At 36.4% G+C, this 16,814-nt stretch overlaps 1 protein-coding gene across 2 annotated transcripts in view; it reads left to right on the forward strand.

Moving 5' to 3' along the window:
• PRKAR2B (protein kinase cAMP-dependent type II regulatory subunit beta) overlaps positions 1–11,769 on the forward strand; it is a 75,396-nt gene extending 63,627 nt beyond the window's left edge. The window contains exons 5-11 of one of the 2 annotated variants that reach the window (XM_059472731.1): positions 3,525–3,631; positions 4,896–5,049; positions 6,240–6,341; positions 6,896–6,970; positions 7,724–7,789; positions 7,919–8,057; positions 9,566–11,769. In XM_059472731.1, the coding sequence (XP_059328714.1) occupies positions 3,525–3,631; positions 4,896–5,049; positions 6,240–6,341; positions 6,896–6,970; positions 7,724–7,789; positions 7,919–8,057; positions 9,566–9,699 (777 nt within the window). In that variant the 3' untranslated portion in view covers positions 9,700–11,769. The remainder of the gene's footprint in view (positions 1–3,524; positions 3,632–4,895; positions 5,050–6,239; positions 6,342–6,895; positions 6,971–7,723; positions 7,790–7,918; positions 8,058–9,565) is intronic. The other variant, XM_059472732.1, reaches the window with a different exon arrangement.
• The last annotated feature ends 5,045 nt before the right edge of the window (positions 11,770–16,814 follow it).

The raw sequence follows: 16,814 nt of genomic DNA on the forward strand, positions 1-16,814 counted from the left end.
GAAAAGGGGGCTCAGGGGGGACCTTGTTGTCACTCTTGCACTGCCTGACAGGGGGCTTTGAGCAGGTGGGTGTTGGTCTCTTCCCCCAGGTAGAAGGACCAGAGGAAATGGCCTCAAATTGACCTAAGGCAAATTGACCTAAGGGAGGTTCAGATTGGATATTAGGAAAAATTTCTTCACTGAAAGTGCTGTCAAGCATTGGAAGAGACTGCTCAGGAAAATGTTTGGGTCACCATCCCTGGAGGTATTGAAAAGATGTGCAGATGTGGCACTTGGTGTAGTTACAAAGGATGAAATGTTTTACTGAGCCTGACTGGTGGGCACGTGCATGATATTTGAGAGGCAGAGTACTAATTTAGCATGTAACTGTGTGGATGAAGGTTAAGGTGTATTCTCAAGGAAAAACTATTGCTTAAAAATATTGATTGTACATTGAAATACAGATTAGAGTCTTTGATGGTGAAGAAATGAATATCTTTTCATTAGTTTACAAGTGGATATAACACAAGGGAATTAAATATTTTGAACTGGATCAATATTGCTGCTAACATTATTGTCAGAGTTCCCCTGGAGTATATGGGCATGGTTTTGTTTTGAAAAACAAATGTGGAGAGGTGTAGACATGTATTCTGTAATTTATCTTCCTCTACAAGGTTCAGAGTTGTTGATTTAAGAAGTACTTTTCTTCCCATGGTTTCCTTGCCTGTGTTTTGCTGACATTTTCTACCTCTCTCCCCCTCCCCACACCCAGCCCCCTTCCTTTTCTGGGTTTGTCATTGATGAGTTAATATCATATTGAATATTAATTTGTTGATATTTCAAATTGCACAAAGTGAGGACAAGGTGGGCAGCAGGATGCCATTTCAGCTGGGGCTCATTTTATGAACTCAGGGACCACAGAAAAACTGTGAATTTGCTTTGTTCACATTATAATATTCTAATGTTTTTAGAAGTCATATGAGCCAGGGAACTACAGGCCAGTCACAAAAACCCCCTTCATCCTGATTCCATTTTACATGTATTTTTGAAGGCAGAACTGCTTTAAGGAAGAAGAACATTTAGACTGCACCACTTTACAAAATACTAGAATTAATTCTGTTTATGAAACAGATCTGCTTTTTAATTCTAAAATTACTTATCTTTATTTTTTCAAAATAACAACAGAGGATGCCAGTAAATTGAGCCTCAGTCTGGCAGAGATTTCAGAGGATTCACACAGAGCAAACTGGTCAAGCAAGTTATGTAATTCTAATGGTAAAAGCAAAAACCATGTTCCTGGTTTGGTTATTGCAATCCACTTTGTCTTAATTTAAAGTGGAAAATTTTTGAAAAAGGACCACTTGTCTTTAAGTTAGTTGCAGTTTATTTAGGAAATTAAAATAAATGTGCAATGCTTCAGCAATTAATAGACTGCTCTCAGATGTATTAAATATCTTAAAGTATTTTAAACATTTTTAAAAGGGAATTGGATTTGTGAATTCTACTCTCTTGCATTAAAAAACTAGATTTGCATACTGGAAAAGTTGTGGTTTGGTGAGCTTCATTCATGGTTATAATCTGAAAATTTTCTAACCAGAAATCCAAGATGAAACTCACTGAATAAAGATTTTAATGATATGTATGACTCCTCCATTACAGAAGATATATCTTTTTGGTTTAATCTTTTTTCCCAACAAATCTTGAAAGTACTTTAAGTTCTGGGGTTTGATGCACACATAATACATTTTTCTTGCATGCACCTGGATGATGACATGGCGTCCAGCTCCCATGCAGTGGGGAGCATTCTGTGTGTTCTCACTTGTTCTCAAAAGGCAGACCAGGACTGTTGGCTGGGGAGCCACTTTGCCAATTCAGATGCAAAGCCAGAGGAAGGGAAGGTGCTGCTTGTTAGGTCAGTTTTAGCTGATGTTAGGTCAGTTTTGCAGATTCTGTAGGAATTTGTTTTTGTTTACATAGAGAGGACTGAAAAGAATGAAGTAATATTACCTATTCATTCAAGCATGGAAGTTTTTAAAAGGCAACTCCTGTACATAATTTTCAGTCTCTTCCAATGGCACCCACTCACACTTTTCTTTCTCTGAAATGAGCTATAACACATTCACCGATATCTGAAATGATCCATCTGTTTTCAAACACATACCTGTCTGTACTAACAAAGGTTCTAAGCAGAGGCACAATTAAATGATTCTTTGCTGGCCTAGGAGGGCTGCAGGATCTCTCCCTGTGCTTTACCATGATCTAAGGATGGATACTGCCATTCTGTTGTTCTTCGTGCCCACACACAGCCAACTCTGTGAAGGAAAATTTGTATTTAGCTTCTATTTTTCAAAAAGGCTTGGATAACATGGTACTGCTGGTATTTTTAAAAGCTTTCAGTAAGTAAAAAATTCAGCAGCATAAGGATGGAATTCATTGCAACTAATTTATCTGTCTAAAAACAGCGTGTAACTGGGAGTTACAGCGGATCTCTCCGTCGTCAGAGCAAAGAAAGGGAAATCTCTAGAGAATGATTCTGAGCTATCTTGAATGGTTATCTCTGTCCATGGGCTGCAGGAGGACTCTGAAGGACTGACTTTGGTGTTCTTTGGAAAGGCAAATGCCATCCATCTTTCAGTGGCTGGAAATGCTGTGAATGGAACCATTGCAAAATGCAAAATCTAGAGGCTTTTTTTAGCACGATTTTCACTAGATCTGCTTGTTCCAGTATGATACATGCTTAATAAGTTTCAAGAAGTAGAGTATAGAGTTTTAGGCATATTGCAGGATAAACCAAAAATAAAATTTAAAATTTTAAGTTAACTTCTTAAGATTCTTAATCCACAATGAGCTGTGTTTGGGTTTTTTAGATGTGAATAGTCAAATTTACATCAAATAAGACAAATTAAGTAATTAGTGGGTGGGGTATTTTTGTTATTATACCGTCGTAATTAAAATGATCACATTTTGTTAGTCAGTTAGCATTTCTCTGTCAACAAAGTGGTTTTGTAGTGTAAATTCCTGCTTTCCAAAGAATCCAGCATTTACTTACTCAGCCAAAGCACTAAAAACCTTTATGGCTACATCTGGCCCAACATTTTGCAGGCATTGTATAACATAGACGTTCAAAATACTTCACAATCATTTTGAAACTAAATTCTGTAAGGAAGTTCTAAGGACAAAATCAGGTAAAGGCATGATTTAGAATAATGAATACAGGGGTTTTTTTGCAAGGCTATAACATTGCTCAGTTGGGAAGGGTGAAATTCTGGTTTTGGATGGTCATGAGCAATTTATATTGCAAAGGAGATCTCTTTTATCACTTGCAGTGACAAGTGGGAGGCTGTGCTCTGAACACTGGAAAAGCTAACACTGAATACTAAATAGAACTGTCTTTCTCTTATTGATCCACCCATTTCTGTAGCACGAATATTTTCCACCATTAACATCTTTTATCTGCATATTGGGAAGCTGGCCAGTTAGTTAATTCAAAGAGTAAAATTGTAGGAGCAGATGATAATTTCTTGTCTTTGTGTTATTTTAAACAGGAACAGATGTCTCAGGTGTTAGATGCAATGTTTGAAAAGATGGTTGAAGGAGGGGAACACGTAATTGATCAAGGGGATGATGGTGACAACTTCTACGTCATTGACAGGTGAATTGCTGTGTCTTATTATAGCACAAAGTACTTTGCAAAAGTCCATTGAGAACAGTCTGTATTCTGTGAACTTGTATTTAACACTGACATTCCAGCTTTTCTCTCGGTGTTCAGTGACAGGACTCATGGGAATGGTTCAAAGCTGTGCCAGGAGAGGCTCAGATTTGACATTAGGAACCTTTTCTTTACCTGAGTGGTCAAGCACTGGAAGAGGCTTCCTGGAGGTTGATGTCCCAAGCCTGTCAGTGCTTAAGGGGAAGTGAGACAATTCTATTAATAAAATTCTTTCACTTTTGAGCAGCCGTGAAGTGGTCAGGTTGGTGAACAAAACAATTGTTTTAGGTCCCTTCTAACTGAAATATTAAATTAGACTACAATAAAAGTGTGCCCAGATTCTGTGCTGGAAAGACAATATTTTTCAGCCTTGTGAGGTTACAGTTTGTCATCTCTTGTCCAAAAGGCTGCAGGGATTTACAATATTCTGTCAGCCTTGTGGTTTTTAGGTGTAGATATTACCTCTGTGTCCCTTATCAATGAAATAACTGCACAAATTTTTGCTTTACATTCACATGATTTATCAATGCACACCATAAAAATATTCAGCACAGAGGAAAACGATGGCTCAGCATCAATGGGCTTGGCAAATTCGTGTTTTACAAGATATCAGATTTTACTGCATTTCCAAAGCAAAAAATAAAAAAAAAGTTATTAAATTAATGATGGAGAGAAGAAATGCACAATATATTAGAAAAATGCATATATTTATTTCATTATTTTACATTGCTTTTCAGATATGTTCCTTCTGTTTCCTGCACCTCAGTTGTTTCATTAGAAATTACTACTTTTAAATATTTAAAATATTAAATAACTTGTATCATTATTTCAGTGCTCCTATCATAGCAATTTTTGCAAAGACTTGACATTTGTATCTAGTGTGGTTAAAATGAAATTAAGAAACAGATTCTAAGTAAGATTTTAATTTTTAATAAGTTCTGGTAATACATAGATCACTGTACATCCATTCTATTTTTAAGCTGAGTTAATGTAAAAACTAATAACCCTATGCTTCCCTTTAAAACTTTTGTTATTTATAGAAGCCATTGAGATGTCTTTACAAGGTGATTAACACCATTTAAGCAAGCAAATACGTATTTCAAATGCTTTATCTTTGGAATTCATGGTATAAAAAATATAGTGAGAGGCTGCTTAGCAAAGGCCAGGGTTGGTTTCTACTCACTGTGCTTTTATATTTTATTAACAGAGGTACATATGATATTTATGTAAAATGTGATGGTGTTGGGAGGTGTGTTGGCACCTATGATAACCGAGGATGTTTTGGTGAGTTGGCCTTAATGTACAATACACCCAGAGCAGCTACAATTATAGCTACCTCTCCTGGTTCCATCTGGGGTTTGGTAAGTAGAGTACTTCTTTTAAGCTATTTTTAAAAAATATGTATTTTGTATAGATTTTACTGGCATGCTGTATCAGCATTAAAAAAAAAACACCTTATAATTTCAGAAAGTTAAATTCTAGAAATCCCAACATGATGCTATCTTTTTCCAGAATCCACAGATGAAAATCTGAGGTTTAATAAAACATTGCTTTTTTTAAAAAATGGTTTTCTTTTATTTTAATTGCAATTTCCCAAATTGAAAACCATTGATGATTACATATTAATTTTTCCCCCATGCCTTGATTGGAATGCCTTTGTTCCCAGAGTAAAATTCCAATATGAGGTTATTTACTAGTCTTATACTACCTGGATTTTTGACAAGAGTAATTGAGTTTACCCTAAAAGTAAGCTGAGATGGCCATCATCTTCAAGATGTACATATTGATCTAATGACTGATCCCAGGACTGAAATGAAATGTGGTTATTCACCAGCTCCATCCATGTGACTTCTGGTGTTGTTTAGGACACTGTAAGAATGGCTTTAAATGAAATTGGGTTGTGTTGGCCATAAGTGCCCCTGTGGCAGTGAAGGCTTGCAGTGCATTTTCCCTCTGCTGGTCACCAGGGCAGAGCCACACAAAGTCTAGAGAAGAAAACACCTTAAGTGTAGTTTTTCCATCTGTCTGGTTCACTTTCATGGCCAAATCTTAAGGAATGTCCAGTTGGCTGTTCAGGGCAGCAGCGAGCCTGGTCTGCTGAAACAGCAAAAGTGGACTGTGACCTAAGACCCAGACTCATGTATTTTGGTTTTTACAAAACCCTAAAAGCCTCTTTGAGTACATATCAATTTGTATGGGATCTCAGGGTAATGAATAAACTTTGTAAATTAAACATTTCAATACTGAGGATTTCTTAAATGTCCTGAATTAGCCACTCAGTGTTCACTGCTGCAGACTCTGCCCTCTGTATGTGAGCTGAGTATGTACCGTGCAGGGATTTTCATAGCCATCCTCAGGTGAATTTAGGAGCTCCTGATTGACCTCTGGAGGAATCTTTCCCAACTGACAGTAGGGAGAGAGCAGCCAGCTCGGCTGACAGCTACACTGAGTGACTAAAACTGGGTCATTTGGTCATATACAGCCAGATCTAAAGTATTTTCTAGCACGTATTTTCAGTTAATTAACTCTCTTTTTCTCTTTGTGTTTACAGGATAGGGTAACATTCCGGAGAATCATTGTAAAAAATAATGCCAAAAAGAGAAGAATGTATGAAAGTTTTATTGAGTCATTGCCATTCCTTAAATCTTTAGAAGTAAGATTTCTATTGCATTATTTTAATAGCTGTATCAGATGTACCTGATAAGATTCTGCTCTTGAAGACTTTAAATTTGGCAAAGTGTCTCCACAATAGAAGTTTGTATACTTTTGTTTCAGAGAAAGACTACATTTTAAATTTATTTCAATTTAGAATTAATTATTATTGTTCATATTGTGTTTTAAAATACAACTTATCTTTCAGTTTCCCAAAGCTTAGTTTTACTAGATATTAGCCAACAAAATTAAACAATGACTTGGGGAATTTAAAAGTATTTTTATTTATCAGCTATATTTTTACATATATTTTTACATGCATGCTTTTCTGAACATAATTTTTGAAGGCTTCTAACAAAAATGGAAGTTTATCATAATGTAATATACCCTCTGGAACACTATTCAGCAGGGGTTTTTTTAATGGCAATCAAAACAGGAAAATAAAGATACACTATTCTGTGCAAAGATTCACAGAAATATGAAAGGGTTTTCTAAATATATGCTATCATAATGTTAACCAAATATTTCTTACATTTTCTTTTTTTTTAAATGAAGGTATCTGAGCGTTTAAAAGTGGTTGATGTGATTGGTACCAAAGTGTACAAAGATGGAGAACAAATCATTGCTCAGGTACAGTTTCTTCCTAGTTTTAGTTTTTCTTTCATAATAGATAACAGTAATCATGTTATTTATAGACAATGCATACTTTTAAACCCTATTTTTCTTTTTCACATAAACAAAACAAATTGATCTTAAATGTAAGAGGTGGTTATTTGGTTTCAAAAGCTCACTTTTCACTTATGATATTTTCAAGAACAACCCTCTTTGTTGGTATAAATAAAAGAGTCAACATTTTTTGTACAGTTAGAAATTCAAACTTGACAAGTGTGCCTCCAAGGAGGAGCACTAAAGACTCACTTTGGTCTTGTTAAAATATGGTCAACTTTTCAAGAAGACAAAAGTTAAACTCTTCAGGATAGGCAACTGTGATTGTCTTGCCCCAGGATAATTAGTGAATATCACATAGCCCCTGGAGGCTTTTTATTCTGCACCTTGCTAAGAGAAATAATTTGCGAGGAACACAGAAGTGGATAAATGGTAGTAAGGATCCTAAAAGTCTTCCACAACATTGGTTTTCTCTGCATTTTGTGTGAGGCACAGTCAGCTATGTCTTTTCATGAAAAGGCCTTGCTGTTGCTTCTGTATAGATGTTTTGATTGTTATGTGTCCAGAGTATGGTTTTCAAATTAAAAGTGGTTTCTTTTGCCACAGGTATCAAAAAGAGGAGCTTCAAGGCCCTGGTTGCAAATATTTTAATCTTACCATGAAACTAAAAGGGAAATTTTACACTTTTTTTACTCACTTTCTTTTTATCTTGTGCAGGGTGACTTGGCTGATTCTTTCTTTATTGTGGAATCTGGAGAAGTAAGGATTATAATGGCAAGGAAGGTAAACATCCCTAAAACAAAAACCTTTTTTTTTACCATTATCACTAACTTTGCTTATGTAATCCTGAGTTTGGCAAATCTCTTCTCTAATACTCTTTCTTTCTCTCTCTTTCTTTCCATGATATTTCAGGGTAAACAAGATCTAGAAGAGAATGGAGCAGTAGAAATAGCTCGATGCTCAAGAGGACAGTATTTTGGAGAACTTGCTCTTGTAACTAACAAACCCCGAGCTGCTTCTGCATTTGCTCTTGGCACTGTCAAATGTTTAGGTATTAGTCAATACTATTTTATATCTAATATAAAATGATATTTAATCTATTTGGTTGTTTCTATTGTCACTCTGTCTTTCCCCAGAATATAAGATTTAAGGCTGTTTCAGTAATCACCTATTATTGTCCATTACTATTTGCATTATTTATCTGCAAAAATCACTTACAATTGATAAATACTATTACCACAATTTATCCAATATTTCTCTAACTGTATGGAAGTAAAAATTCTTTTAGTACAGTACAAAATATTGCTGCAAACTACTTATAGACATCAGATAAATGTCTAATACTCTGCAGAAAGGTGAGGCGTTTCTTTTCTCAGTAGACTGACTCATCTAAGAAATAATTCCGTTAAAAATCATGGGCCTTTTTATCCCCATGACTTAAGCTCTTAAAAAATTCTTTTGTCTTCACTAGCTGTTAATGTAGTCATCCCATCACACTGTAGTCTCAGGCAGAGGAAGAGTGAAGACTGTAGGAGTTGTGCTCATAGACAACCCTTCATATCCATTGCTTTTCATGGTCTGATGTTAAGCTCCTAACTATCAGAAAACTGCAAATATCTAATATAAAATGATATTTAATCTATTTGGTTGTTTCTATTGTGACTCTGATGTTAAGCTCCTAACTATAGGAAAACTGCAATTGCAAAGATAGATTTGGCATTCCTGCATAATGATTTGATAACCGAGCCAATAACCAAAAAAGTTTCTCTAATTTTTAAAATTCCTAACTCGAAACACACAGAGATCATCAGGCAATAGAGATCAAAAATATGACATATGGGAAAGAATAACAGGCAGTGGTCAGGAAGAGTGTTATTATCCATTATGGCTGAATAACAAAGCACTGGCACTTCCCAAACAGCAGAGATCTTGAACATTTCTCAGGAGACAAGAGATTACTGGCCAGCAGGTTGAAAGTATATGAAGTTTCCTCCCTGGCCTTTTGGCTGGAACTGTAGAGGATCATGTTATGTGATCAGATAAAGAAAATATTCTGGTTGGCTGTGCACTGACGTGTGTGAATTACAGTCTTCAACTTTTTGCACATTTGCAGGAAAGTGAAAATAAGTATTCATTACCATTTCCACTTTGGGTGGAAGCAAGTAAAAAGAGCAAGGAAATAGACTGTTAGAGCCCATATACCGCCAACAACAACACTTAATGTTGTGGCTTTTTGAAATATTATGGGTCTTAAAACTTTATTTTGTGGAGGAATCCAGGCCCCTTCAGACAAGCTGTCAGGTAATATATATCTTAATATGAAAATATTTTCAAAATAAGGAACAGAACAAGTTTATTTTTGAAGTTTCAAGACAGCAGTGTGTTGGCTGATCTTGGTTTTGCTAAGGTAAGCAGTTCCCTCCTGTGTGAACAATGTATATGCCTCAGTATTATCTGTTGTGATTTTAAATGTTATACTGGAATATTATATATTACCATGAGTGTCTGTTGCTGATGAGCACATAATATTCTTTCTCTTTCTCTCCCTTTTTATCTTAGTTATGGATGTGCAGGCATTCGAAAGGCTTTTGGGACCTTGTATGGAAATTCTGAAAAGAAACATTGCAAACTATGAAGAGCAGCTAGTTGCTCTGTTTGGAACAAATATGGACATTGCTGACACCAGTGCATGAACTAAACATTGGAGCAACAAGATCTGTTATGAGAATATAGCACAGTAGTGGTTAGTCCACTGAAAAATTGTCTCTCTTCCTATAGATGCCAAGCATTTTCTGTGATTTTAAGAATGGGATTGGGGTTTTTTGGTTTGGTTTGCTTTTGGTTGGGTGGTTCTTTTGTTTTTGTTTGTTTTGTTGTTTTTTTATTAATTATGACAGTGGAAATACTAGTAAAGAAAATAGCAATTCAATAAATTGAGGTCTTGATTTTTAAAAGTGCTCAGTACTTATGGTTCCATCTGATATAAGGACAGCCTGTGGTAGCACAGCACCTTTGAAAATCAAGTCCTTTAACACAGCATTTCCTTAAAGAATAGATTTTTTTAAAAACCCCACATGTGATGAACTTGTTAAACCAACTTCTGTTCTTCTAAAAGGTTACATCTTTTCTGGAAAGACTGTTAGTTTGAATGTGATATGTTGAAAGTATTAGTGCACACAAAGTGTTTATATGTATTACTACAGAAGATATACAGTAGATATTACTTTTTGACTATTACAGTTGTCATGATTTTATGTTGCATTTATCACAGATGTAGTGAATCACAAGGTTAATCATAAGATAAAGCATGACAATGCGTTTTGTGTAACGCTCATGACCCAAATCTGGTTTTTTAACATTTTGTAATTGTTTTAAAGTCCTCTTTGTTTAATATGTCATGTTTCAGCACGACATTGTAATATCTTATGCAATTTAGAGGACTTGCATATTTTTGCAATAAACTGCATTTTTTATTAGTTATATGAATTCTGTACATGAGTGAGGACAGCTGACAACCTAAATGCTTTTAAAGCAAAGGCATGGGTCATTGTCATGTTCTACCTAATCATACATAACCTATATTGTTTTCCTTCTCCCTTGTTTTATATTTATGCATTTTGTCTTCTCTATTTATGCTTGTTCTCTAGTTAATTTTTTTTGTTTATATCTCACCTTTTTTATTGTTAAATCTGTTTCAAGTGAAATGATCTCTGTATATCTCTCTTCCTGCAGTCTAATCTTAGCTATCAAAGGTCAGAGTCAATTACTGAAGTGATTGATATCAAAAGCCATGCTAAACTAAGCTTGTCCTTGAAAATCCTTAACAGGAAGTGCAAAAGTATTTTGAATTTGAAAGATCAGTACTTCCAAAGCTTTGCACACATGTGTCATTATTAAAGCTAACATGTCTTGCTTTCAAAAACCTGTAGGTCATAATGAAATAATGTGTTCAGCCATATTAGCATGGGATCCTTCTGAGACTGAGGAGAGAGAATATCTTAATCATGAGCACAGGGCTCATTGCCTACGAGGGTCTGTGACTGGAAATTTCAGGCACAGCCCAATTTCAGTCCTGCTTACTGACCTGTCTGCTGGTGTTCATGGACAGCCAGTGTGTGTACTGGTGATGGGCAGCTCTGCCAAAATGACACTGCAAGAGTAGTAGGAAGGCTGCTTCTGCCCTGATTCAAACACCTGAATTATACCATCTTTCCTTCTTAGATAATGACTTTTCTAATGCCACATATTTGTGTATGTTGATGTAATCATTATGCTACAGTTAGTGATATGTTCTGACAATTAATATAATCATACATGTATATGAAATTATGATTATATAATATGATAACAATATATAATTTATATCATATAGTATGGTATAAATTATAAATCAGATTTCTAAAAAAAATACAATCTGAACAAAATTTACAAATGTAATTTTTTTTTTTACTTAGAAACCTGGTATGAATAATTGCACATATGATAACTTGCCTTTGTACTTTTGATTTATGGGAAAAAGAGAAGCCTGTTATACTAGAAGGAAATATCAGGTAACCAAGATCTACACTCTTGTCATTCTGTATGCTTAATCCCAAAAGCTACCTATATTTTGCACTGGCTTGATGTGATTAAGAAAAATGCTAAAAATTACTTGTATGGCAGTAAACTACAATCAAGGCCATAAATGCCAGTCATGATATTTTCAATATTGTTGGTTATATTTAAAGTTTCCTTACAATAAACAACACTTTTATATATAAAAATCTATGTTTGTTGATATTCTTGTTGTCGTTTAATTCTATTACCATAAAGTTACAAGTGACCTATTTATGCTCATTTATTAAAAAAAAATCATAATTCTTTACACTTTCATGCTGATTTTCATAAATGACATTATGTGTATGCCCTGTCTACTTAGACAACATGTTGATGCAGTAATTGTCATAATTATTTTATTTGATGATTTGCTTGCAGTTTATAGCTGGGAAAAAGCTATGGAGTAACAAATTTAGGATAATCAGAGACTCTGGGTTTTCTGATTCCCAAAATACAGCTTCATGTTGCAGCAGTTTTATTGTGTTGCTCTTGGGCACTGGATGATTTCTGGAATTTTCTTTGTTGGTAAATTCAGGGGGGCTTAACCAACAGTAATGTTACCACTTTTTAAGTTTTATCCAAATCATTATATCCTTCATCTGTCAGCACTTGGGATTTCTCCTGGATTTCTTCATGTGTACACTTCAAATGTGCCAGGCTTCATGTCAGAAATGTGGTGAGTGTTAATCCTAAGAATGAAATCATATCAAGTTACTGATTTTTTTACAGACCTTTCAATAAAAAGTAGACAATTCTAATAATTTTAAACAACGCTGTGTTAGGTTTACCTTATTAGACTGTGTCCATGCTTAAGCTACTTGATGCTTCTGTTATTTAAGATTTTTATTGAGTTTGGTGGAAATATTCCTCACTTAGTGAAGAGAGAAAATCCTGTGAGAAATCCTGTATAAGAGGCATTCATGGGTTCATATGTTTCACTAACCAGAAGAGAATCCACATGACAGCAAATGTTTTTTTATAAATGCCTTAACCATGGGGAAAACAATCTGATTGCAGCCCTGAAGTTGATCACAAGACACAAACCCAGAGGTGAGCAAGATTTCCTTGATCCTACTGCTGATGCCATCACTTTCTAAATGTCAAATGACATTGTGCTCCATGAGATTTAATTCAAATTCATCTGAAATAAACATTTCTGAAATCATTCCCTTCTGGATTTCCTGTTTAAGGTCCAGAAGTGACCAACTGTGGAAGTCTTGAGGGAAATCTCTGAAGAGTGCTGTGAAACCATTTACAGCCTAAACCACTGTCACTCCGTTTTCTTCCCTCATGTTGCCTTTTCTATTCAGTAAAGACTATTCTGCTCCTTGCTGAAATGGTGGGTTTAGGGTTTTTTTTTTTGTTTTGGTGGTTTGGTTTTGTGTTGCTTGAAATGTTTGGTGCTTTAAGCTTTCTGTAAGGTGACCCTGTGACAGTTATGTCATGATTGTACCATTTTGTAGTCCATGGCACACTTGCCCTGACAAACATTATTGTTTATTCTGTATCAAGAGTTACCAGATGTGCAAAATCAGTATCTTCTGGTCATCCTCCACAGACCTGACAATTCTTAGTCTTCTATCAGATGTTTGCTGCATCTGATAACATTTGCTTGCTGGAAGTCAATTTGCCACAGCATAGACATTTTTACAGGTTCTTGCTAAAGTTTTTATGTTGGCTCAAAGCTCTTTTTGTCCAATCATACATGTGATGATTATAGGGTCTGTATTTTTTTGTTTGTTTCTTTGTTTTGTTTTTGGGGTTTTTTTTGTTTTTGTTTCTAAGATGCTTTCCTGTGTCTGCAGTTGTCAACTACGACTCCAGGGAGGAATTGCCTGTTTGTATGCTGAGTCTGTACAGATCTGTGCTGTTGACTGTCTTACAAAATTTAGGATTATTTTCAAATTGTTCTGAGAGTTGTATTTCCTTCAGAAATATACCAAGGCTGTTTCCAAGTTCTTAATCTACTTTTTGGCACAGAAAGATCTTAGCAGGCTGAACACTCTCACTTCATGGACTGAAAGGAAGCTGAATAATCTTGGTAGGGTATGAAAAGTCCATGGAAAATTAGATTTTACCATTGTCTCTTCCTTCACACCATTTCTTTCCCTGGAAATGGTCTTTCTCCTGGCAGCCAGGTGAAGAGCCAGTGGCAGTGGGGGGATATAAGGTGAGGAGTGACTGGCTAGGTCTGTGCTGGGACACAGTGGCCTGGTTGGCTGAGCAGCCACTCTCCCTTCCTCATCCTCTTTGTCCCACCCCTGCCCCTTCTCTGATGGCAAATCAGAACGAGCTGGAGTGCCGTTCTGGCACTGCCATGGCTGAGTGAATACCATGGGTAGGGTTGTGTTCCTCCAGAGAACTGGTAGAGGCCTGTGTATGTATGGCAGAACAAGGAAAAGATGAAAACCAAACTATTACATAATGAAGCTGCCCAATCAAGACCATATAAAAACTCTGCCCTTAGGTTCTACTAGGTCATTGTGATGCTATCTGCTGACTCAACCTTTTCTTACTGAGGTAAATTAAATTAAGACAATCTAAAAATAGCATAATTCAGGATATGAATACTTCTGTGAAGGTATTGAGTTATTTCAGCTGAGCAGCTGTGAAGTTTTGGGAGAGGATAATGCTCTGGGCAGGTCTCTGTGGATGACTTATTTCCTGGCAGCTGAGTGAGCCTTTGGGACCTGCTCTCTCACATCTCTGAAGGTGCTGGAAACTCAGTTCTGATAAATGTCTTATCTAGAAAAATCCATCCAACATACCAAGAAGCTCTGTATTCTTTTTCTCTTTGTTGCTTTGTCCTTGTGGGGTCAGGTGGTGTGCCTCCTTGAGCACCCTTAGCTAGACTGTACCATTGGTTTTTGGCTGCATGTGTATGGCTGTATCTATCACAGCAAATTTTATGTGCCTGAGACTGTTTGCTAGTACTGAATTGCCAACACTCATACTATTTTCCAGTATTTCTCTGGGCTCATTTATAAGCTGACTAGGAAGCTTTTTTTCAGCTTTCCATATGGGGTGACCATATACAGATGGCCAGCTGAGAATAGTTCTTGGCCTGTGGTGGTTCTCAAATAATATCTGAAAATTATTAGCTATTGGCCTGTGCAAAACCTGCACAAGGGCTATTCTAAAATGAATCATGTACAGTACAGATGATTGTATTCCAGTGCCCAGAAACACTCACTGGCATTTTAATTTATCAACCAGTATAGAGGAAACCTACAGTTTTTCTGTAATCTCTTCTTGATTTGTTTTTCTGCAAGCTTTGAGCTGTGATGGAGGAGTTTTTTATTTATCACTCTTCTGGTTTGTTTTGTGATATGAGAAGCCTTTATTTTTTCCTAATACTATTGTCAGTTTTAGTGTTGCTCTATTTTTATAGGTAAAAATTTTAACTGAAACTGGAATCCGTGCCATAATGACAGGAAATAAATTTCTCATTGATTCCTGACCTGTCTTGGAAGGGGGGAAAAATAATCCCTGCTCTGTTATTTATTCTATTTCTCGTCAATTTGAGTCACTGCAGGAGGCAAGTGAAATTTCTCTTCTAGCACTCAGGAGATAACTTCTTTCCTGGGAACAACAAGTTTTCTTTTCCTTTGCTCTTCATTCCCAAGAGCATCTTCTGTGAGGAGATTGAGGTGAAGCATGGGATGTCTGTAGGAAGGAGGACAGAGCAAGCCACAAATGGAATTGGAAGAAGGAATGAGTACAAATGGCTTTAGGAGATACACAAGTCATTGTGTGAGGAGAAAACTTGACTGAGAGGCAGAATGGCTGCAGAAGAGAGGCTGCCATGGTGAATAGGAGTAGAAGCTCTGGTGAGTGGAGTTCTCATGCCTGGGGGACTGTTTAGATAATTACTGAGGGTGGATGCCTACATGCTGATGTGAAAGCTCCTGTAGCAGGATTAAAATAATGATATGTTGTATTTCAGAGAGTCAGCAGTAACAGCCATGTTATAAGGGCAGGATTGACTTGGGACGGGAGGGATTAAAAGTGGAGATAGGCACAAACCCAATATATAACATATATTTTACTAATACAACTTTGACCGAAATATTACTAATTTAAAAAATATGCTTTGTGGCTTCTTAACTTTGTGCCTGGCAATTTTAAGAGGCAAATAGCTAAGATGCAAATTAATCAGTATTTTCTAATTGTAGTCTCCTGTTTGTTTATTGCTTCTTGGTAGCCACATGTAATGTGACAATAACTCAAGATGACACTTCCCAGTCCCCCACCTTATTTTCTACTTTTTACACAACAGCAGAAGCAACTGAATCAGCAAAGCTTCCAAGAGTGCCTGTGTTACAAGTATTGATTCATTCTCTGAGCACCCATTCATTTGGGCATGGAGTAAGGTGAGGTAGGGTGTGTGGAGGGGGAGTAATGGTTTAATTAGAGACCAGGCATTCAGAGCAAAGGAGTATAGCATTGACATAATCTTAATTCTGAAATTTATATGATACATACTTGCCTTGAGCCAATGGGTAGTGAGTAAGCTTTGTTAGTTTTGTGTGTCTTGCTGTCATCTACTGCATGGACTACTTGTCCTTTACTTATTTTCCCTTATATCATCACTGAGTAAATGTTAACTTACTCAATGCAAAGGAGAGATGAATTTGAAAACAAGAAAGCTGTTACATGTCTCTTTTAAGAATTTCAAAACAGTTCAGACATTCATCTTTACAAGATTTTAATCTCAGTCTTAGGTAGGATTCATATTTTGGTGCTTTCTGGGTATGTCATAGATTGCAGTGTGATATTGAGGCTCTAATTCAGCAATGGTATTTACTTGTCTAGACCTGTGTCTGGAATCTGGGCCAGTGGATCTCAGAGGACTGGGCTTCACAGCTAACACTCATGCATGAAGCTTTTGTAGAGAGCTGTGAATCTTCACAGTAAACTGTGCAGCTATTTTGCTTTGGGTCCAGAAAGTATGTAGCAGGGTAGAAATGTGCTCCATAAGAATATTCATATCCTTGAGGCCAACAGACTTCTTCTCAAGAAAGATGGGACTTGAGAGAGGATTTTGTATCTTTTGTACTGCTGGATCAGGCCTCTGCCATTTCCATGTCCCACACTGTGGCAGGGGGAGCTTTCAGAAGAGCACACTGTGAGTTTTGTGTGTACCACAGGCACAGAAGGCAGTTTGCAGAGGAGAGACATCTGCATGCCCAGGTCTCCTGCCCCTCCTCAA

The sequence above is a fragment of the Ammospiza nelsoni genome, chromosome 5 (genome assembly GCF_027579445.1).
Source record: "Ammospiza nelsoni isolate bAmmNel1 chromosome 5, bAmmNel1.pri, whole genome shotgun sequence".
Lineage (NCBI taxonomy): Eukaryota > Metazoa > Chordata > Aves > Passeriformes > Passerellidae > Ammospiza > Ammospiza nelsoni.